This window comes from Lathyrus oleraceus, chromosome 1, assembly GCF_024323335.1.
Source record: "Lathyrus oleraceus cultivar Zhongwan6 chromosome 1, CAAS_Psat_ZW6_1.0, whole genome shotgun sequence".
Taxonomy (NCBI): domain Eukaryota; kingdom Viridiplantae; phylum Streptophyta; class Magnoliopsida; order Fabales; family Fabaceae; genus Lathyrus; species Lathyrus oleraceus.
This window is the reverse complement of record NC_066579.1, coordinates 370,854,766-370,879,889: the sequence shown is the minus strand read 5'-3', so window position 1 is coordinate 370,879,889 and position 25,124 is coordinate 370,854,766. Positions and strand designations below refer to the sequence as shown.

At 36.5% G+C, this 25,124-nt stretch overlaps 1 protein-coding gene across 1 annotated transcript; it reads right to left on the bottom strand.

Moving 5' to 3' along the window:
- Nucleotides 1-4,716: 4,716 nt before the first annotated feature.
- Nucleotides 4,717-9,116, bottom strand: LOC127115779 (uncharacterized). The gene is made up of 2 exons (XM_051047236.1): nucleotides 8,784-9,116; nucleotides 4,717-6,522 (listed from the first exon to the last, which is right to left on the bottom strand). The coding sequence occupies exon 2, from the start codon at nucleotides 6,515-6,517 to the stop codon at nucleotides 5,015-5,017; it is 1,503 nt and encodes a 500-aa protein (XP_050903193.1). The 5' UTR covers nucleotides 6,518-6,522; nucleotides 8,784-9,116; the 3' UTR covers nucleotides 4,717-5,014.
- Nucleotides 9,117-25,124: the final 16,008 nt, after the last annotated feature.

The window sequence follows — 25,124 nt, the reverse complement described above, 5'->3', positions numbered from 1 at the left end:
AACTTTCTTCACTCGCTGAGGGATGGAGACCTCTGTATTACTCCTGCTCAGGGAAATCAAATCTTCCTTCTCATCCTCTGCTGGGGACATTGCTGATCCCGCCTTAATAAATTACTGGGGAAATACCTGTAGTAATCCCATAGGCCAAATCTGTAACTTAAAACCCGGATCAAAGTCTTCATGATCAATTAACTGGGGAGTCTTCATGCCCCAAGTGAAGGGAATAAACTTCTTGAAATATTTCTTGCATGATCTCTTGAGGAAAACTAGGAAGCATAGCTGGGGATATCCAGAATCACAACCTCTGCTGGAGAAATATTACTGCCAAGACACCTGTGGAGATCTTTTCATCATATACATATGAGGATAGTAACATGAACATGTCTAGTTGGAATCACATGATTTTAGAATTACTGGGACCGCATGTCTCAATCCTTTTACTGATGTCCACAAATCAAAATAAATAATCTTTATATTTTTCAAAAACTGTTTTTAATTCAAAACTTTTGTTTCAAAACATATCTGTCAAAGTAAAAGAACTTTCGTAAATTGAAATGAAAATTAAGAGTGCCAAGAAATATAGAAAGGCTCAAATTGATTTGATAGGATGGTAATCAGCCAACAGCGTGATTCCATAGATCTTTACAAATTGGAAAATGGTAATTTCGTGGAAAAAGGGTACGTTGAACTACAATGACATCATTCTCTCTTCCACTTTTGACCTGTAATGCAGCCTTGAGAAAGTTGGAGAACTGTTGAAAATATTCTGATACTTCAATGATCTTATCTCTGTTATGCAGTTACTTGCCTGAAATCCCTAACTTTTGCCTAGATTGCCCTTTCGGGTTTTCAATCTACCGGGATAATATTCTCTTTGTTTTTTTATGTCTCTAATTTCTGCTTGGACCGCCCTTTCAGGTTTTCAGTCCACCGAGACGCTCATTTTTGCCTAAGCCGCCCTTTCGGGTTTTCAACTTAGCGAGCTCTCCTTTTCATTTTTTAGGCGAAGTATTTCTTGACTGCATCTGTATTCATGGGACGTGGAAGCTCTTCACCATCCATGTTTGTAAGAATTAAAGCACCGCCTGAGAAGGCTTTCTTGACAACATAGGGTCCTTTATAGTTAGGAGTCCACTTGCCCCTAGAATCATTGTGAAATAGTATCATCTTCTTGAGCACAAGGTCACCCTCTTTGAATTCTCTCGGCTTAACCTTCCTATCAAATGCCTGCTTCATTCTCTTTTGATATAACTGTCCATGGCACAAGGCAGTCATTCTTTTTTCTTCAATCAAATTCAACTGATCGTATCTGCTTTGACACCATTCAGCCTCTGACAACTGAGTTTCCATTAGTATCCTCATTGATGGAATTTCAACCTTTATCGGTAACACAGCTTCCGTACCGTATACAAGTGAAAATGGGGTTGCCCCAGTTGAAGTACGGACTGATGTTCTATATCCGTGTAGTGCAAAAGGCAGCATTTCATGCCAATCTTTGTAGGTAACAACCATCTTTTGAATGATCTTCTTGATATTCTTATTTGCAGCTTCAACTGCCCCATTCACCTTGGGACGGTAAGGAGAAGAGTTGTGATGCTCGATCCTGAAACTTTCACATAATTCATCCATCATTTTGTTGTTCAGATTGGAGCCATTGTCAGTGATGATCTTGTTTGGAATGCCATATCGGCAAATGAGATTATTTTTGATGAATCTGACCACCACTTGCTTTGTCACCTTTGCATACGAAGCTGCTTCCACCCATTTGGTGAAGTAATCAATTGCCACGAGAATGAAACGGTGTCCGTTGGAAGCTTTGGGTTCAATCATACCAATCATGTCAATGCCCCACATTGAGAATGGCCAAGGAGCAGAAATCACATTCAAAAAGGTTGGTGGTACATGAACCTTATCAGCGTAGATCTGACATTTGTGACACTTCTTTACAAATTTGTAGCAATCTGATTCCATGGTCAACCAGTAGTAACCAGCTCTCAACATCTTTCTTGACATAGAGTGGCCATTTGCATGAGTACCAAAGGACCCTTCGTGAACTTCTTTCATCAACATTTCTGCTTCCTTTTTGTCAACACATCTGAGTAAGACCATGTCATAATTCCTCTTATAGAGCACATTCTGATTAAGGAAGAAACTGCCTGACAATCTTCTCAAAGTCTTTTTATCTTTTTCTGTTGCTCCAAGAGGATACTCCTGAGTCTGAAGGAAATGCTTGATATCGTGGTACCATGGTTTATCATCAAAACTGGCCTCAGCTGTAAACACATGTGCTGGTCTATCAAGTCGCTTGATCACAATTCTGGGTACTTCGTTTGGAAAACCCACTTGATACATTGAAGACAACGTAGCTAGAGCATCCGCCATCTGATTCTCATCCCGGGGAATGTGATGCAACTCAACCTTGGTGAAGAAAGTCAACAATCTTCTTGCATAGTCTTTGTATGGGATCAAGCCAGGGTGGCGTGTTTCCCATTCTCCTTTGATCTGATTGATAACTAACGCTGAGTCACCATAAACAGTAAGATTTTTGATGCGGAGGTCAATGGCTTCTTCAAGACCCATGATACAGGCTTCATATTCAGCAATGTTGTTTGTACATTCAAAACAAATTCTTGCCGTGAAAGGAATATGAGAACCTTCTGGAGCGATAATGACTGCACCTACTCCATGTCCATAAGCGTTGGAAGCTCCATCAAATACTAAACCCCATTGAGAATCTGGTTCAGGTCCTTCTTCAGGAAGTGGCTCTTCACAATCTCTGGATTTTAGGAACATGACATCTTCATCAGGAAACTCATCCTCGTTATCATTGTGATCTTCAACGGGTTGGTGAGCAAGGTACTCGGCTAACACACTGCTCTTGATAGCTTTCTGGGTATGATACTCAATGTCGTATTCTGATAACAACATCTGCCATCTTGCAATCTTACCAGTGAGTGCAGGCTTCTCAAAAATGTACTTGATTGGATCCATTTTGGATATCAACCAAGTGGTGTGACTTAACATATACTGCCTCAATCTCTTAGCAGCCCAAGCCAATGCACAACATGTCTTCTCGAGTAAGGAGTATCGTGATTCACAGTCAGTAAATTTCTTGCTTAAGTAGTAAATGGCATGCTCTTTCTTTCCAGTTTCGTCTTGTTGACCCAGAATACAGCCCATAGAATTCTCAAGCACTGTCAAATACATAACCAACGGTCTTCCAGCAACAGGTGGTAACAAGATAGGAGGCTCCATGAGGTACTCTTTGATACTATCAAATGCTTTCTGACAATCCTCTGTCCAAACACAATTCTGACTCTTTCTCAGCAATTTGAAGATAGGTTCACAAGTGGCAGTCATGTGAGAAATAAACCGGGATATGTAATTCAATCGTCCTAGAAAACCTCTCACTTGCCTTTCTGTTTTTGGTGCGGGCATCTCTTGGATAGCTTTTACTTTATCTGGATCAACTTCAATGCCTTTTTGGCTGACAATGAAGCCCAAGAGTTTACCTGGCCTGACGCCAAATGTGCATTTGTTCGGATTGAGGCGAAGACGGAACTTCCTCAATCGTTGAAACAGCTTCAATAGATCTACTAAGTGACCTTCTTCTGAACGAGACTTCGCGATCATGTCATCCACATAAACCTCAATCTCTTTGTGCATCATGTCGTGAAAGAGCGTTGTCATGGCTCGCTGGTAAGTAGCACCTGCGTTCTTCAACCCAAACGGCATCACTTGATAACAGAATGTTCCCCATGGTGTTATGAATGTAGTTTTTTCCATGTCTTCGGGAGCCATTTTGATCTGGTTATACCCGGAGAATCCGTCCATGAAGGAGAATATGTCAAACTTTGCTGTATTGTCTACCAACATGTCAATGTGAGGCAGGGGGAAATCATCCTTTGGGCTTGCTCTATTTAAGTCACGATAGTCGACACACATTCGTACCTTCCCGTCCTTCTTAGGAACTGGCACAATATTTGCTATCCACTCTGGATACACTGAAGTGGCAAGAAAACCAGCATCTATTTGCTTCAGAACTTCTTCTTTAGTTTTGACGGCCATATCTGGATGTGTTCTTCTTAATTTCTGTTTGACCGGTGGACATTCTGGCTTCAAAGGTAGCTTGTGCTCTACGATGTCAGTGTCGAGACCAGGCATATCTTGATAAGACCAAGCAAACACATCTACATACTCTTTCAACAGGCTGATCAATTGCTCCTTGACCTGTGGGGATAACAATGCTCCAATTTTGACTCATTCACATTTTCTTCTGAACCCAAGTTGACTGTTTCCAAAGGCTCCTTGTATGGCTGAATAGTGTCTTCTTCGTTTTCAAACTGGCGGGCGACCTCTTCTGGAATCTCATCCCACTCTTCCTCTTCAGCTTCGAATACAAAATGTTCAAAGTTGGGAGAGGGCATGATGTCATTGTGTTCAACGGGTTTAAGTAACCTGTACAAACAATTGTTTTTAGAGGACTGACCATGATATGCAAAAATGTGTTCTTTTTAAGGTTTTTTGTGTTACCATTTTCCGAAAAAGCTGAAAAGATAAAAGGACACAAGTGTATAGGAACACAAAAGATCTTTTTCATGGATAGTACGTTTTTTGACAAAAGTGCCCATTTTACAAAATTAATGCTTCGCGCTTTGGGCTAAAGCGGAAGATTTTTGAAAACTGAAAAGCTTAACTACTTTGATATGTGGACACAATGTGGGATGTCAACTGCGGTCTAGTTCTTCATAACTACTCCTGGTGTCACAAATCTGGGGCCTTCTTTTGTAGTTGGCTCTTGTGTTGTAATTATGCGTCAGCTTGAAATGGATCTGCTGGCGGGAAGCAACTGTTAGAAGACTGGACCAAGACAGACAACCTGTATGCACGTGATGCATGGATATGCAAAATGAATGATTTTCCAAGGAACTCTAAGTGAAGGAAAATATAGAATTGCAAACATTTTTGATAACAAAACAAAGTTATCAACCCAAAATACAACCAAGAAAACCATTTAAGGACATGTGTCATCAGGACGAGCATAAACAAGTAGGAGTTGTCCTTCAAGTCTCTCAATTCTTTCTTCATAGGCCTTCTGCATAAAAGCTTTCTCCTTCACCAAACTGTCTACAAGACCTTTCCATGCACCTGAGGACTGTGGAATCTGGGAGTAATCTGTTGTGCCTGAGGAAAATAAATCCTCTTGCACCCTTGGACATTTACCTGCACGATCTTCTCCACTCTGCTCCTTTAACTGTCTCTGAAGTTCTTCATTTTCCATTTCGAGCACCTGGGCCTTATCCTTCCAAGCGTCTCTCTCTTTCTTGACCCTCTCCAAGGTGGCTTGGAGTTCTTCTTTGTCATCTAGCGGAAGGTAGGGGGTCTTCAACGGAGCGGGTTTGATAGGATCATGATGTGGGTATGGCATTTTCAACTGTATAGCTCTGGCTCTGATCCACTGGAGGTACGGCTCATAGGAGGTACAATCTTTCTTACCCAATTCAAGTCTCCCTTTGCGACAAACACGATGCCAAGCTCTTACTACTCTCTCTTTCATGGTAGGGTCCTCCTCGTTATCCCTCAAGAAAATACCTTCTAAAAGAATGTTAGGAGGCTTGTCCTTCATAGGGTAACCGAGTTGTCTCCTAGCAAGTACTGGATTATAAGAAATGATTCCCTTTGTGCCCATGAGGGGCACATTGGGGAACTCCCCGAAACTATCAATGATCTTCACATCGTCTAAAACTCTACTATACCATGCAATATCTGACTGGGTAAGAGACATAATCCTCTGTGACCACTGAAGTCCTGACTTGCGATCCCAAAAAGTAGCTGACTTAGGAAGATGAGAGACAAACCATTTGTAGAGTAACGGTATACAGCAGACTATGGTTCCTCCTCCTTTCAAAGTACGGTAATGGATGGAATGATAGGTGTCTCCGAGCAAAGTTGGAACAGGATTACCACTTAGGAAGATGCGTATAGCATATGAATCCACAAAACCTTCAATATTAGGAAATAGTAACAAACCGTAGATCAACAAGGCGAACATATGCTCCACAATAATATCACAACCTTGACTGGCAAAATAAGAAACCTTCCCCATTAAGAACTTGGCAGTGAAACCTGGAAGTCCTCCTTTGGTGGTGAAGTTATTCTTGAATTCTGACTTCTTCATGTACAACACTTTTGCAAGAGAACTGTGCTCGGGTAACTTTTCTGAACCAGAGAAAGGTACTGTATCAGCAACTGGGATGTGAAGCAATTGGGCATACTCTTCCAATGTAGGCATGAGTTGATAGTCTGGGAATGTGAAACAGTGATAGACTGGATCATAGAACTGTACTAATGTCTGCAATAACCCTTCTTCCATCCTAAGTGTCAATAAAGATATAAGTGCCCCATATCTGTCTCTAAAACCAATAGGATCTGCGATCGAAGAAACCAGTTTCTTTAGTTCATCTATCTTTGGATTGATGAGATTGTACTTTTTCACACTTCTCCGTCCAAAATCCATGTTTCCTGCAATATTTGCAATCCTCACTTTAAGTTCCTTGGACAAAGGTTGAAATGATGGGAATGAATGCATGTCATGCATGAATGCAACAAACACAAACATGGTCAAACAATACAAGTCTCAAAGTTCATCACCAGCATGGAGTTTAGGACAAAGCCCCAAGATAAGTTCTAAGGTTCACCTGCCAAACGGGTTCTAAAAGTTCCCAAGGTTATGGATCCTTCTTCGGATAATACCGGGTTAAGCAACTGCTCGCTTTCCAATATTATTCTCAAAAGAATCTCGCTTGAGTGTGATATCGCGTATCAACCAAACCAGACTTTTGGTCCGAAGTGGTCACCGCATGACATCCTAAGTAAGGCCAAGATGGGGTAAAGGTAAACTAAGGTCCTTGGCTTCACGGGCCCGTCGAAAGCGACAATGCCTCACAAATGACTTGTTTAGCACTATCACCCTCAAAGAGGCCTCCACCAAGCGGACAAAGGCTCAAGTCAACTCGGTAAGGATTGTCTCCTATCAAGTCAACCTGAATTATCATCCATCCTATCTCAAATGTGCCCCAAATCCGGGTATAGGATTTATCACAAGTATCCCCCAAAACCCAAAATAACAAACATTACAAACAATACAATTTAGCAAATATTCACAAAGCAAACATATAAACAAGCAAAGATAGGCTAAACCCTCAAATAAGTTTAATCATTGTAGTCCCCAGCAGGGTCGCCATTCTGTCGCGGCGGGATTTTTCACGAGATTAAGTATTGATTGAACTTAACCCGTTTGAAAAATATTTTAAATGCAAGAGTCGACACCGTCTTTTATTTTATCCAAAAAGAGGAAGGGAAAAATAACGATAAATCCCTTTAGAGTTACGGGTTCGGGGGTTGGTTATGCAAAGGGAAGGTATTAGCACCCTCTACATCTGTGGTACTCCACAGGAACCTTTTTGCTTATGTTTATGTGAATGCTTTGCTTTTTTCGCTTTGATCGTTTGATTGGGGAGATGAGAAAAGAACTTGATTTTATTGCTTTTGGACTCGATAAAGTCGTAGACTTCATGCCTACGTATCTCCAAGGCGCAATGGAGAAATCAGAATCCACGTAGTTCTCCCAAAAGAAAAGGGGAAAGTCTGTTTTGTGGATTTTAGATTGGCGTGTCTTGCCATCTCTTGCTCGACCTAGGCGGGAGGCTTCGAGACTGACACGTCCTTTTGAAAATGTTTTTAAACTGAAAAGCCAAAGCTGGCAAAAGATTTGAATGAGCCTAAACCCTGAAACAATAAATAAATGGGCTCATTACAGGAAAGCCCAAGAGTAAGCTTATGAGTGTGTGAAAAGGGTTTCTGTAAACGGCGACCGTTGGAATCGCATCGGGTTTCTTTTTTTTTGGATTTTTCGATTTTTTAACATAAAACGTGAACAATACGATTAAACACACAATACAGAACATAAAAAATGCGAGAAAATAAATTATTACAACACAGTTAGCTATGAATAGTTAGTATTACGAATAGTTAGTGGAGTTAATCGAGCTGAAACTGAAACGAAACGGTTAGTAACAACATAAACAAATATAAAAAACAATATAAACATTTACCTTAGACAAAATAAACATTTGATATAAATAAACATTTAATTAAAATAATCATTTTAACAAATAATTAATTTAACTAACATTTAAATAAAACATATATGCAAAATAATAATAAAAGATAAACAATATTTAGTAAACAAAAGTAATATATATATATATATATATATATATATATATATATATATATATATATATATATATATATATATATATATATATATATATATATATATATATATATATTTATATTTTAGACAATAAATATATAGTAGACAAAAATAATATATATGTACATTTAGACAAATAATATATAATAGACAAAAATATATATATATATATATATATATATATATATATATATATATATATATATATATATATATATATATATACAAATAATATATAATAGACAAAGATAATATATATATATATATATATATATATATATATATATATTATCTTTGTCTATTATATATTATTTGTATATATATATATATATATATATATATATATATATATATATATATATATATATATATATATATATATATATATATATATATATATATATATATATATATATATATATATATATTTAGATAAATAATATATTAAAACACATGTCGGCAAGCCGGAACTTTGCCGATTTCAGAGATAAGTGAAAAATATTACCTTGTGTGAAGAGGATGAACTTCTGATCGTTCAAATGATCGACCGAAAGCTGGAAACCGTCACCGACGCAGTGCTGGCTGCCTTCGTGAGTACCTGACTTCAACGTCGCTTTTGATCGGTGAAACGACGCCGGAATGAAATGAACCTTGGATATTTGTGACCTGGACTCAACGAACTTCAAAGATATGAAATCGGTTTTGTGTTTCGGTGAATAATCGGGACGATTTTGGGTTACCGAAAATGAAGAACAAGTGAAATACGGTAATGCTTTTGGAAAAATATTTCTTTTCAATTCTCTGTTTCTCTCACCACACGTTTTTTCCTTACTGATCCACCCTCTCTTTTTCCCTTTTTTTTCTTACTAACCACATCTATATATATATATTTAGATTACTTAAACAATAAGAAACCTAAAAAATATCTAACATAAATTAATAATATATATTTAGATTACTTAAACAATAAGAAACCTAAAAAATATCTAACATAAATTAATAATATATATTTAGATTACTTAAACAATAAGAAACCTAAAAAATATCTAACATAAATTAATAATATATATTTAGATTACTTAAACAATAAGAAACCTAAAAAATATCTAACATAAATTAATAATATATATTTAGATTACTTAAACAATAAGAAACCTAAAAAATATCTAACATAAATTAATAATATATATTTATATATTATATAATAATAATAATAATAAACTAATATAATATTAATCCTAATTAAATAAACTAATTAACAACTAAACACAATTAATATTAAACACAAATAATATTATACGGCACACGATTAAAATACGATAAAATCGAGCGACACGAACGCGATAAAAATGATGACAATTTGCACAGCAAAACAGACAAATTGATAAAACCAATAAACCAGTAAACCGGTAAACCAGTAAAATCAACAACATGACTCAAACAGACTCGATTAAATCACACGGCACAACACGTAATTAAATAAACAACCCTAGGCAATAATAAAATCAACACGACATCACGAAAACGCTGACAAACACAATCACAAATAATCGGACAATACGAAAACTCTAATATATTCGAAATACAGTCAAAATACCGACAAACAAACAATTAAATAGATAAAAACGCACAAAACCTAATCGAAGCGATGCCACGCACAACAGAGATAAGCGAGATAAATACGAGGCAACGATATCGGCCAGGTTTTGCTAAAACAACGAAATACAACACGGTAAGCAACGAAAACACACAAAACCTAATCAAACCAGTTGTCCCGCGAAGTTTAAGAAATTGAGATGAATACGAGACAACGAGATTAATCAAGATGTGGTTAACAAAGCCAAAGTCAAATTTTGGGGTGCGACAGTAGTCATTACCTTGGATGTGTTTAAGGGACGGGCGTAGGGTCATCGTATGGTCAATGAAGGCAACATAAGGGGTGTCTTTAGCAACTCGTAGGGACTATCATCATATTTACCGAAGGGACAAGATCATTATATCATAGGCAACCTCGTAGGGACTTGATCTTTTAAGTTTATAGGGACTTGATGATTTTTTCTGTTTGAAGGGACTTTGCTTAAGACACCCCTATTTTCGAGGGACTTGACCATTTAAAGAAGGCAACCAAGAGGAATATCCTAGGAAGTACAGATGGCGATCAAAGATCGACTTACGTGTGTGAGTGTTATTTTTCAGATATTTGTCTTGAATTTAATTTTCTAAGTTCAATTATTTACAGTTAGTTTTTTTGCACTCCCTAAATTACTAACCACGCAATAAATATTTACAAAAATAAATTCCTAAACTATTACATGGCTATGGGACAGATACATAATAATCAGGCGAGAAAGAATAAATTTACAACCTATACATTTGTTCCTAATATTATAAATAAAACAAAATTAAAATAAGGAAAATAATGAAGCAAAAATAGAATAGATAAAAGCAAATAATAATAAAATAATAAATAAACGATGGTAATAAAGCAATAATAAAATAACAATAATAATAAAGTGATAATAAAAAGGTTAGAATTTTAAAAGAAATTATTTTAAGTTAAACAAGTTAGATTTTTTTAGAAGTTATTAGAAAAATATGAGTTTAAAATAAATTAGTAATAATAAAAGAATTTAAAATACATTAATGTACAAATTATAAAATAAAAGAGTTATATGAAAAATATTAAGTTAGTTATTTACAAAATAAATAAAGATTATAGAAAATATCAAATTATTAGATTAATAGGTTTATTATTATTATTCAATTAGAAAAATGGTCAATTAGATTTTATTTACAAAATATATAAGGATTTATTATTATAAGTAAGTAATAAAAAAAAGTTATTAAAATAGTTAGTATTTATTATTTATTTACAAAAAATATAAAAGTTATAGAAAAATATTAAATAATTAATTTAGTAGGTTTTTACGCCCTACATTACTAAACCACGCAGTTAATATAGGATCAATGGCAGGAATTTAAATGGCAGAAAAATAAAAATGGCAGAAAATAAATGGCAGAAAATAAAACCCTAATTATTACAACGCTTTGGTGTAGTTACATAATAAAGATGGCGAAAAGTAAAACTGAAAATATTACAAGTTAAAACTTAAAATATTACAAGGGCGAAGCAGTTACAGTGTATGAATAACATAAATATGAGCGAAAATAGGAAATAATAATAAGGTTTGTTAAGGTTTAAGAAAATGTTTATGGTTTAGAGGAAATAACACGGTTAAAGTTTTAGGTTTGAAATTTAGAGTTTGTGGCGAAATTGTCAGGGTTTAGGAAAAATCAGGGTAGTTAGTTATGAAAAAAAATGTGCAGATCTAAATATATGTATATAAAAAAAAATATGAATTAAAAAAAACAACGGCGTTGCTAGCGCAAAATTGCGATCATCGCAACTGGATCGGATAACACAAATGTCACGCCTCATACACGTATATGTGAAAACGGCGTATTGACACGATCCGATCCGAAAACATAATCAAATTATAACATAAAATAGAAATATATATATATTTAACACACAAGTTACATATTATAAATTATATATTATATGATCCATATGCATTTTTATTAACAACAAAATTATTATTATATTATATTATATATTATGAGACATGTAAAACTTATATAAAAACAAACACATCAAATACATAATACAATGAACCAAATTATTATACATGTTATACTTATGTGCATAAAAAAGCAAAACGGCGATATCCTGATATATTTAACCAAACCGCATGTATCTGGAATACATAACACAGTCACACATATGAACATGTATTTGAAACACAGTAACAAATATATCAACAAAATAGATAAATTATATATCATATATAAACTATTACCAAACTGTGTGTACGATAGTATAGATCAGCCACTCTCAGTTTCTCTTTTTTATTCTGTCTTTGGCCTCCCTCTATCAGTTATGCTAGTAAATATATATAAGAACAAATTAGGTTAATGATAATGGGCCTAAGTTTATTTTGAAACCCAATATTAAATTAAAAACTGAATAAAGTTAAATAATTAAAATAGTTAAAATTAAAATAAAAACTAATTAACCTATTTATTTATTCTAGACCCAATATAAAAATAAATAGACTCAAAAAAAATAAAAGTCGGGCACCAAAATGCTCGAAAAAATAAAATGAACACGTCAAAATAATCAGCGCGAAATAAATGACTCGGAAAAATACAGCGTTTGGTCGGATTTTGAAATAAAAATTATGACCGTTTAAACTGCTCAGACTGATCAACATATGACCAAAAATAGTCGTAAAAATATTTTTAGCATGTCAAATTAAAACACGTGAACCGCAGATTAATGTTACCGACATTTGCAAACTTAAACTTGACATTTTTTCGTTGACTAATTTTAGACACAGTTAAAAAGTTAATTTGACCAGTCTGTTTGTAAATTCCGAGAAATTATTCCGGCTAATATTAAGACAGAAAAAATATTATGCTATGAAGATGATGCAAATGAATGTGAAACAAAAAATTGGTTAGAGTTAAAAATAGAGGGCAAATTTTGGGGTGCAACAGATTGTAAGACCCCAATTTTGACCCTAAGATCCCTCATGCAATTTCATCATAAGCATTAACATTGGGATCATGACTTGGCATCCTCCTTAGCCCTCTTTCATTGGGTTTGTTTTGGGAGAGATCACCAAGAACTTTGTGATTATATTATACTTGTATTTTATCATTTCACTAACCAAAATACCAAAAATATTTCTTTGCATTTGTCTAACTCTTTTGTAGGTAGGGCATTGATCTCATTTGATTCATCAAGTTCATATCTAGGGTGTGAGACCCTCATGAACAAATAGCACAACCAAGAATTGATTCAAGAATGGTTATGGACATCATATATGAGTTCCATTAATCTCTACATGTTATATTGATCAAGTTTTCTTCAAGAGTTTGAGGGTGATTTGCCTTGGAAACCCTAGTTTGACTGGGTATCTTAAGTAACTTCTCCAACAAGCTATCTCACCAATTGATCAAATTTATCAAGGGACACTTCAAATGTCATCATATTATGCATATATGATCTACCATAAGCCAAGAAAGTCAAGAGAATTGGAAATTAGCAAGTTGGTTGATGGTGGTTGGCCAGATGAATTCATCTGATCAAAACTGGGTCTCCCTAGACCCTATCTCCTACAATTTTCACCATATGAAAATTATTCCAAAAGAAAACTTACTCTAAATGACATTACAAACAACTTTCATGTTGAGACCTAGAGCTAGTTTTTCTTGGAAAATAATTTTCTATGTTGAAACATTATAGGTCATTTTGTCTAAACTCTAATTTGAAAGTCAACTTCATAAGGCAATAACTTGCTCAATTTTTATAAGATGAAAGATTTACAAGTTTTACAATCAAATTCAATGTGCCTACTTCAACTCTGATGTTTGGAGTGGGAGCTAATTCAACTTTTTTGAGCATCTGATATGAGGCTACATTATAGGTCACTTTTGACCTATACCATTGATCAAGTGATTTTTCCAAACGTCAAAAATGCATAACTCTATCATTTTAAATCCAAATTACATGAAATTGGTGACCATTTTGAATGTATTTGAGAGAGATACAACTTTGGTGAAGACACTTTTCTCATTTTAAGCTCATATAAAAAGTTAAGCAAGGTTTTATATGTCAAATATTTCCAAACTTCCACCTCAAATTTCTCCAAGTTCCAATCTCCAAATGAAAAAGTGTTGAACATTAAAGTTGTTCCTCTTGATCTCACCTTTCCAAAGAACTCAAATTCATTGATTTTGGATGAGAAACGCATAGGCTGCGCATGGCTTAAACAGAGTGACATCACTTGGCATGGATCAAACTTCAAACATCAATGTACATTTTCCTTGAAATCGAAGCACACTTCAGAGCATCTGATCTTTAAATTTGGACCTCTAGAAATCATTTCATGGGCTTATGTGCGCCCATGCACCATTGTATCCCCATTTCCCAAAATTGCAAAGTGAAAGTGAGTGTGAAATTATCAACCATTCCAGCTATAATTAGAGCTTCAATTGCTCAGAAATTCACACACAATCGCGCCAACTTTGATCCCCCATTTCAAACCCTCAATTCTCAAAGGATAATTCTGATAAATTCTCTTGAATTTGAGCTTGTATCTCCACTGTTTTGGAATTCAATTCTCCGGGTATCCATTGCTTCTAAACCATTCAATCCTTCTCCTGCAAGCAAGTGGAGTGAGTCCAAGCACAAGCAAGATCAAGATCCATCGAATTCAGACCTCCATTGAAGGTATTTTTTAGAAATTTTAAACTCTTCAATTCTCTCAAATTCTTGCTCAATTCTATTGATTCTTTGGTTGTCTGAAGTTCTACCAATGTAGGCAAGAAGATTGAGTTGCTTTAAGGTCAAATCGAAGCAACTCAGTTCATGTACCTCAAATTTCAATTCCACATATCTCTCAATATATTTGGAGTTGGAGTAAATGGAGGTCAGATTCGAGATCAGTGCCATTTTTTCTTCAAGATCATGTCCTTGTTTTTCATTTTGGTGATGGTTCATCGTGGACCAGTCCGGTGAGGTCCACCGGAGAAGATGACCGGAGCTCTGGCTCCGGCGATGACTTGGCAAGGCTGAGAACCACAGGATCCATATGTTTTGTTTTAATCTCGTGCATTAGTTTTAAATACCACATTTGCCACGCGTTGACTAAGGTCCATGGTGGATAGCGCGCTAGGGACCATCTAATCTGCCACCTCAATTAATGAGGGAGATCTGATGGTCCACGTAATTTAGATTTTCTGAATTTTTATTTTAATTGCATTTTCTTCAATAATTCATATTAAATTCAATATTGATCCAAAAAATATGGGCCTTTCACCAAAAAATTTCAAATATTTTTCTCTTTCATTTTATGAATTAAAATTACTTTTTGGATCATTATTAATATTTGTCATGAATTAATTGATTTTGCATTTGTTTTTAATTTTTTAAAAATATTTTTAAATGTCCAAAAATTATGAATTTTTTTCTCCAAGGTCCTTTGACCTTGTTTGACCTATGATAAATCTCATGGCCATTTATTTGGTGTTTTGATAAGATTTTAGAAATTGGACAAAAAATGTTTGATTTAAATGCACTATTTTATTATTTTTATTTGAATAAATGCCAATTAAATTTTGTTGACCATTTGTATTGACTTGTATGAGTTAGCTTATTGTTGTTGGGCCTTGGTCAAGGTTGATTAGACTTTGTCAAGTTAATATCATTGGAATTAGGGGATTGATGGAATGTACATTCTATCTCCTAAAATGAATGAATGATATTAATTTAATAAAAGTCCTCCTTTGACCAATTTGTGATTTCATTCCTCCCCTTCCCACTTCATCTCATTCCTTTTCTTAATCCATTCATTTCATTTGGCCTATGACATCTCAAAGTCCTAATGCTAGTTGATTGAAAAATTGACATGAGTATGGATGAGATTAGGCCACACCTTTTGCATATTCTTTTTTTGTGTGTGATATGTTTAATGAGCATAGTCCATTATATTATGTCTCTAATATGCATTAACACCAAAATTCTATTGCCCGACCTCAAATAGTTGTGACTTCTATATAAGTCCAATTACGATTGCTTAACATAGCGCTAAATTTGTGACATAAAAGGCATAAGCATTCTAGTTAGTGAGATTATAAGTCTCCCCTTTTTCATGGTATTGTGTGGAAACTTGGCCTTGTTTCCTTCCTTTGGAAGATGTTTTGGTTCAAGGATCCATGCTTGTGATAAGTGGGTTGAGTGTTCTCCAAAGAATGTCTTGAAATGAAAAGCAAAACATTCATATTAAATTCAATATTGATCCAAAAAATATGGGCCTTTCACCAAAAAGTTTCAAATATTTTTCTCTTTCATATTATGAATTAAAATTATTTTTTGGATCATTATTAATATTTGTCATGAATTAATTGATTTTGCATTTGTTTTTAATTGTTTAAAAATATTTTTAAATGTCCAAAAATTATGAAATTTTTTCTCCAAGGTCCTTTGACCTTGTTTGACCTATGATAAATCTCATGGCCCTTTATTTGGTGTTTTGATGAGATTTTAGGAATTGGACAAAATATATTTGATTTAAATGCACTATTTTATTATTTTTATTTGAATAAATGTCAATTAAATTTTGTTGACCATTTGTATTGACTTGTATGAGTTTGCTTATTGTTGTTGGGCCTTGGTCAAGGTTGATTAGACTTTGTCAAGTTAATATCATTGGATTTAGGGGATTGATGGAATGTACATTCCATCTCCCAAAATCAATGAATGATATTAATTTAATAAAAGTCCTCCTTTGACCAATTTGTGATCTCATTCCTCCCCTTCCCACTTCATCTCATTCCTTTTCTTAATCCATTCATTTCATTTGGCCTATGACATCTCAAAGTCCTAATGCTAGTTGATTAAAAAATTGACATGAGTATGGATGAGATTAGGACACACCTTTTGCATATTCTTTCATGGTATTGTGTGGAAACTTGGCCTTCTTTCCTTCCTTTGGAAGATGTTTTGATTCAAGGATCCATGCTTGTGATAAGTGGGTTGAGTGTTCTCCAAAGAATGTCTTGAAATGAAAAGCAAAACACAACTAACCTCTAACCTACTAACTACTAACTTTTAATTTCATATTTTTACTTTAATGCAATTTACTTTAGCACTCTATTTCATTTACCATTGTTCATATCATTCTAGTTGTTTATGTTAATACAATTCTCACTTTGTCCACTTGGACCATATTGTGTGATATATTTTGTTTGTATATACTTTGTCTGTTTGTGTGGTCTTTGACCATGAATGTACATAATAATCATAAAACCCTAAAAAACTTTTGAGTGGACTATTGGCTTGATCTTGCCCAAATGGACTTAGAATCTAGGAAACCTTCTTATGCTAATGGACTTGGCCAATGCCAACTTGTTTAAGAACCAAGTGCTTACAATTTGAAATTCATCTGATGCATTTTTGAAGATCTCTCAAAGATTCATCTGCAACATGATCATTGAGAAGCTGTTATTTTGAACTTGTGACTTGTGGAATTCATCTGTTACATGGGCTATTTTGAAGAAGATCATAGAATGGATAAGCTTGGATAAGGCCATCTTTATTTGATGCCTTGCTCTTCAAGATAATATAATTTGTGCATTTGTGTGTTGCTTGATTCTAAAAAGTCCAAGAGAATTCTGGGTTTCTATTGACATACTTGCCTATTGGATTGCTATCCATTTGGTCAGATCTTTTCAACTCTAAACTTTTAATTTTGTGCATAGGATAGTCTCTTCATCTTCTCCCCATTTCTTTAACTTAAAAATATTTCCATCCATTTTCAAAATCTTCTTTGTGTGAACTACTTTTGTTCCAAACTTTGACCACTTTTGCAAAAAAGATAGAAACTTTGGCCTTATGCCATTGCATTTTCAAACTTCTTTTCTTAAATCAAACTTATAAATAAACTTAACTATACTTGACTTAAACTTTCAAAAAGCCAAAAATAACTAACTCATTCAAACCATTTTAGTCCTTTGTGCCTTTCAAACTTAAATTTTGTTAAAATCAATACATCCACTTTGAAATTTGTATCACGAACTACAAGGTTTTTATCCCTCATTTTTATGTTGGTACGTAGGCACAAGTCCGAAGGTCTTGTCAAACACAAAAAATATAATCAATGAATTCTTTTCCCATCCCCCCATTCTATTTGTTTGTAAACATCACTTTGTACAAAATACATATGCACACAAAAAGGGCTCCCTAGGAGTACCTAGGACACTTTGGGTGCTAACACCTTCCCTCTGTGTTACCAATCCCCTTATCTGTGATCTCTGAGTTTTATTAGTTTTTATTTGAAAACTTATTACTATTTGGGTTTTGTTCGTACTTTTTTCCCTTTTCCCTTGGAAACAATAAAAGTGCGGTGGCGACTCTTGTTAATTGATCTCTAGCATATCAATAGCTTGATGGTCATGAATTTCCCGCTATAGAAATTAAGTGGAGACTCTTCTGGGGAGTAGTCTCCAGTGGGTTTAGCCTACTTTTTGTGTGAATATATTTGTATATATGTGATGTTTGTATATATGTATGTGTGATATAATTTGCTTGTTGTGCTTGGTGATCTCTGAGTGGTGAGATAAGTTCTATCCCGAACTTGAGTGCAATTAAGATAGAAGGATGGTGTAGTCATGTTCGACTTGTGTGGAGTAGTCCTTAACAAATTGGCTTGAGATCCATCTGCTAAGTGGAGACTCCTTTGGATTTGGAAATGTCACACAAGTATTTATGGTTAGGCATTACTATTTCTAATTGGGTCTGAGAAGCTGAGGACCTTAGAACATTTAACCCATCTTGGCCTATTTAGGACGTAGTGAGGAAACTGTTCAAGTGTAGACTTGATAACAGTTGTTACGTGATACTACATTCAGACGAGTTTCTCTTGAGAATATTATGGGTCGATGAGTCAGTCATCTTAACCTATAATATCCGATAGATGGAATTAAGACTCTGGGAACTTTTTAGAACATGATCTACAGGTTTTATCCTTAGTTCACTCCTTTGGGATGGTTCTTACCCAAACTCCATGCTCGTGTGCAACAAACCCTTGATTCTTGGTTGATCCAATCAAGTCTTGTCAATATCAATGGAACTTGGGTGTTGATAAGGTGAAAACCATAATCCATCAAAATGGATGATTGATCTTGACAATGACTTGATTCATCCCTTGACCTTTGTTTGCCTTGTGTGTGATCCCTTATTTGTGATTGTTGTATTCATGCACTCATGCGCATCGTAACATTCATCACACGAAAATTTCAAGGAACTAAGGTATCATTTGCAAATTATTTCAGACCATGGATTGTGGACGAAGGAACACTAAGAAGTACAATTTCAGATGTCCAGACTTGAAAGAGTTAAGGAAGCTAGCATCTTTTGTATTAGATCCCTTGGACTTCAAACAACGTCATGGGAAACTTCTTTCCATCTTGTCTGTTGATGTAATTGAAGGACTCTTGAGTGTATTGGTGCAGTTCTATGATCCTCTCTACCGTTGTTTCACTTTCCCAGATTTTCAGCTTGTGCCTACCTTGGAGGAGTATTCTCATCTTTTGGGGATACCTGTATCTAGTAGAGTGCCTTTTAGTGGATTGGAGGAGATTCCCCGATCTAGTATTATTGCTGGAGCTCTTCACTTGAAGAAGTCTGAGATAGAGGCTCATTGGGTGAAGAAATGAGGATTGTTTGGATTGCCATCTGTTTTCCTCATCAAGAAAGCTACTACCTTTGCTCAAGCTGGTAGTGTGGACGCTTTTGAAGTTATCTTTGTGTTGCTCATCTATGGATTAGCTTTGTTCCTTAACATTGACGGTTTTGTTGATGTTAACGCCATTAGACTTTTCTTGATTAGGAATCATGTGCCTACTTTGTTGGGTGATATGTATTTCTCTTAGCATCTAAGGAATTCTAAAGGTGGTGGAACAATTGTCTGTTGTTTCCTCTTCTGTACAAGTGGTTTATTTCGCACTTGCCTCAGACGCCTGCTTTTGTGGAGAACAAACAATGTCTAAGGTGATCTCAAAGACTTTTGTCTCTCACTAATGATGATATAGTTTGGTATGATCCGTCCTTAAGCAGCTTGGAGATTATTGATAGTTGTGGTGAATTCTCTAATGTGCCTCTCATTGGTACACAAGGAGGAATTAACTACAACCCTGCTTTGGCCCGTCGTTAACTTGGGTTCCCCTTGAGAGACAAACCTAATAACATGATGTTATAAGGTCTTTTATATCAAGAGGGTAAAGGTCCCCAACATTTGAAGCATAAGATTGTGTATGCTTGGCATAATGTGCATAGGAAAGGAAGATCCGAGCTTGGTAAGCGCAATTGTGTAGCTTTGGAAGCTTACACTCGTTGGGTGAAGAAGAGAGCTATGGAGTTGAAGATGCCTTATCCTTGTGATCGACCTATGTCTATGGTTGTGGTTGAGCCATTAACTCTCCCTAACCAAGAGGTAGAGGAGTTGGAAGTTGCACTCATCAATATGAAGCAAGAGAAGGATATGTGGGAAGAGCGTTTTCGTGCTTTGAGCAAGAAGTATGAAGAGTTGCAATTGGAGTCTAAGGACAAAGATGCACTGATTGAGCTACTCGAAGACCGAGTGACGAAGAGACAGAGAGAGCCAGAGGTTTCATCTTCTAGCACGCCTCAGCCTTCCGTTGCTTGGAAGAAGATTGTTGACCAGCTTGTCCTCGAGAAGACTCAGATGAAGGATTCTTTTGAGACTGAGATCCGTTGCATTCAAAGAAAGTACGCGCCTTCAGCCAGATCTTCTGACATTGTTGTTAGGGATCCTTAGGATGACTAGTCTCCTTTTCTCTTGTATCTTTTATTTTGGTTTCTGAAATTGTACTCAGTGTAATCCCTCCAATTTATATAAATGAAAAGAGATTTTTGGTCACATCAAAATTGTCGCAAATGCCATTTAAATATTATATGTTTGCAAATGATATAGTAAGTTTCTTGGAAATAAAAATAATCAAGCATTGCATTTCATGCATCATTTGCATAAGCAGGTTTTTGCCAGGTGTCTGATTGGCGTTTCTTCTGTGCTTTATCCAAGCTGACTCACTGGTACAACACCAGGGCCAATCATCAAAAAATCATGGAACACCTAGAGCAAGATAACAGAGAGCTGAAGGATGAGATCGCCCGCCTGACTGCCATGATGGAGTCAGTTCTTGCTGCTCAGAGTCAAGCTTCTCCAACACATGCAACTCCTCCCGCGAGGACTGTTACTACAGAAGTAATTACCTCTACCGTGCCTGCTGCCACCGCTCACTTTGCACCGAACCTACCTGCCAAATTCCCGTGGGGAATGCCTCCCAACTTTGTGCCAGAAGGCTTTGCGCCTACATTTGCTTCCATACCGGCATCTAGCCTGGTCATGTCCGTGCCACCTCCCGTTGTGCATACTTTGCCTCGCGTAGAGGACACCATCTATCATTCTGAGCCGTCTGAGGGTCCGGATGTGTATGAAAAGATGGACGAAATGAAAGATCAATTTCTTGAACTGCGCAAGGAATTGAAGACACTGAGAGGTAAAGATCTGTTTGGGAAGAGTGCTGCTGAATTGTGTTTAGTACCTAATGTTAAAATCCCGGCGAAATTCAAAGTGCCTGACTTTTAAAAATATAAGGGGAGTTCTTGTCCGCTCAGTCATCTTGTGATGTATGCCCGCAAGATGTCAACTCAGACAGATAATGACCAATTGCTTATTCACTACTTCCAGGATAGCCTGATTGGTGCTGCACTCCGTTGGTATATGGGGTTAGATAGTGCAAGCATCCGAACTTTCAATGACTTGGGAGAGGCTTTTGTGAAGCAATACAAATACAATGTGGACATGGCGCCAGATAGAGACCAGTTTAGGTCTATGTGTCAAAAGGACAAAGAGACATTTAAAGAGTATGCGTAGAGATGGAGGGAGTTGGATGCCCAGATCACTCCTCCTTTGGAGGAGAAAGAGATGACAAAGATCTTCTTGAAAACCCTGAGTTCATTTTATTATGAACGCATGATCGCCAGTGCCCCTAGTGATTTTACCGAAATGGTAAATATGGGGATGAGACTTGAAGAAGGGGTCCATGAAGGACGTATGTCAAGAGATGAGGCATCAACGAGTAAGAGGTATGTCAGTAGTTTCAGCAAGAAGAAGGACAATGAAGCAAATGCAATTTCCAGTGGGAGGAAGAGGAGGCCTCTAATCAGAAGAAATCCACCACCCCGTCAACATCATCATCATCAAGTATCTTCCACTATTCCAGTATTTTCTAATCAACAAGCATCACCAATTCAACAACAACAACAACATCAACAACAACAACCGCAACAAAGAACGAACACCTACAACAACAACAATACCAATCATCATCAGCAGAAATTTGAGAGGAAGAAGGTCTCTTTTGAACCGATTCCGATGTCGTATGCAGAGCTGTATCCATCCTTGGTTCTCAAGAACCTGATTCAACCGAGGAACCCACCGCAGATCCCAGAACCACTTCCTTGGTGGTATAAACCTGAGCTTCATTGTGCTTTTCATCAGGGTGCACCTGGCCATGATATTGAAAACTGTTATCCATTGAAGTATGAGGTTCAAAAGCTTATGAAGAGTGGTATGGTGTCCTTTGAGGACCGCGTGCCAAATGTGAAAGCTAACCCTTTGCCCGCTCATGGGAACTCTTCAGTGAATATGATGGACGGCTGTCCTGGTGAATTCAAAGTTTTTGATGTCCGGTTTATCCGAAGATCTTTGGTGCAGATGCACAAAGATGTTTGTTTGGTGAGTGAATGTCAACATGACCATGATGGTTGTGTTGTTTGTAGCGTGAACCCAAGAGGGTGTGATATGGTGAAAAGGGACATCCAGCGTCTGATGGATGAAGGCATGATTCAGATCGTTCAATCCCGTCATGCAGATGACGATGTCAATGTCATGGTGCCCATTTTCAAGCAACAAGAGCAGTTGGTAATCCAGTATGATAGCAGCAATAACAAGAATGCCAGTCAAAGATCAGTATCGCCGTTGGTAATATGGTTAGTAGGCCTAGTCCCGTATGCATCTGATAAGGTTGTGCCATACCAGTACAATGCTACAATGATGAAGAATGGTCAAGAGGTCCTGTTACCTATGACTAGTTCAGTAGTGAGCATTGCCGATGTTACGAAGGTGACCCGCAGTGGTCGAGTGTTTGGGCCAGTCGTCCCAGAAAATAAAGAGGAATTGATTGTTGGTAAGAAGGCGGAGGTGCCTAATGTGGATCTGGTTGGTTGTTTAAAAGATAAGTCTGGTGAATCCAGCAACTTGAAAGCCAATGATGATGATGAGGTACTCCGATTGATTAAAAGGAGCGAGTTTAATGTGGTTGAGCAACTGCTCCAGACTCCCTTAAAGATCTCACTATTTTCTCTGCTTTTGAATTCTGAAGCACACAAAGAAGCACTATAGAGAGTTCTTGAACGATCATATGTAGAGCAAGATGTTACTGTGGATCAGTTTGATCACATCGTGGCTAACATCACTTCGTGGAATAATTTGAGCTTCTGCGATAAAGAACTCCCTGAGGAGGGAAGAAATCATAACCTGGCTTTGCATATTTCAATTAACTGTAAGGAAGATGCTTTGTCAAATGTGCTAGTCGACACCGGTTCATCACTCAATATGCTTCCGAAGTTAACTTTGTCGAAGTTATCTTACCAAGGAGCTCCCATGAGGTATAGTGGGGTGATTGTCAAAGCCTTTGATGGCTCGCGCAAAACGGTTATTGGTGAAGTGGACCTTCCAGTCAAGATAGGTCCGAGTGATTTTCAGATTACTTTTCAAGTAATGGATATCCACCCGGCCTACAGCTGTTTATTGGGAAGGCCATGGATTCATGAGGCAGGGGCTGTTACCTCCACTATGCACCAGAAGCTCAAATTTTTCAAGAATGGAAAGCTAGTGATTGTGGGAGGAGAGAAAGCGTTGTTGGTTATCCATATGTAATCTTTCTCGTATGTAGAAGCTGAGGATGAGGTTGGAACTCCGTTCCAAGCCTTATCTATTGCTGCTGAGAAGAGAGTTGGGGCACCTATGTCCTCGTTGAAAGATGCTCAGAAGATTGTATAAGAAGGTCCTGTTGATCAGTGGGGACGCATGGTAGAGGTCTCCGACAATAAAGGCAGAACCGGTTTGGGGTTCCAGAAAGGCTCATCAGCTGTTAGATCTGAAGATATGCAACTTAGCTTCCATAGCAGAGGGTTCATTCATGACAATGAACAACACTTAGTTGCTGTGCTAGAGGATAGTGAAGAGGAAGACTGCCCCAACTTTGTAACGCATGGAAGGACATGCAACAATTGGACTGCCGTTGATATTCCTGTTATTTTGCATCAATCTAAGTAATTGCTTTTATATTTTAAAAATCCTTCTCCTATGCCTAAGGGAGAAGTGAACATCGTTTGGGCATTTTAAATTGATCATCAATAAAATTATCTTTATTCATCCACATCTTTGATGATTATTTTTACTTTTTGCTTTATTCTAAAAATGGTAATCACAAAAAACATAAATAAACAATATAATTGTCCATCTGCATAATATTTGGTCACAAATTCACTTCTCAAAAATCAAAATATCAAATCATTATGCAGGTTGGTTCCTAACCCTATTGAATACAATGATCCTTCTCCTTCTCCAAATTTTGAATTCCCTGTGTATGAAGCCGAGGAGGAAAGTGATGTAGAAGTAAGTGATGAATTGTCTCGTCTTCTCGAGAAAGATGAAAAGACTATTCAGCCGTTTGAAGAGCAGATTGAGCTAGTCAACTTGGGTTCCGAAGATGATGTGAAGGAAGTCAAGATTGGGTCTCGATTGTGTCCAGATGCTAAGAAGGGGTTGATTGATCTTCTTCGAGAGTATTCAGATGTATTTTCTTGGTCTTATCAAGACATGCCTGGTTTGGATTCTGAGATTGTGGAGCATAGATTGCCGTTAAAGCCAGAATGCCCGCCAGTCAAGCAGAAGTTGAGGAGAACGCATCTTGATATGGCTGTGAAAATCAAAGAGGAAGTTCAGAAGCAGATTGATGTCGGTTTCCTTGTAACTGCTGAGTATCCGCAATGGGTGGCCAATATTGTGCCTGTACCAAAGAAAGATGGAAAAGTCCGCATGTGTGTCGATTATAGAGATTTGAATAAAGCCAATCCGAAAGATGATTTCCCTCTGCCACACATTGATATGTTGGTAGACAATACTGCTAA

Coding starts and splice junctions, on each gene's coding strand:
- LOC127115779 (XM_051047236.1), bottom strand. CDS start 6,517: ATGGATTTTGGACGGAGAAGTGTGAAAAAGTACAATCTCATCAATCCA.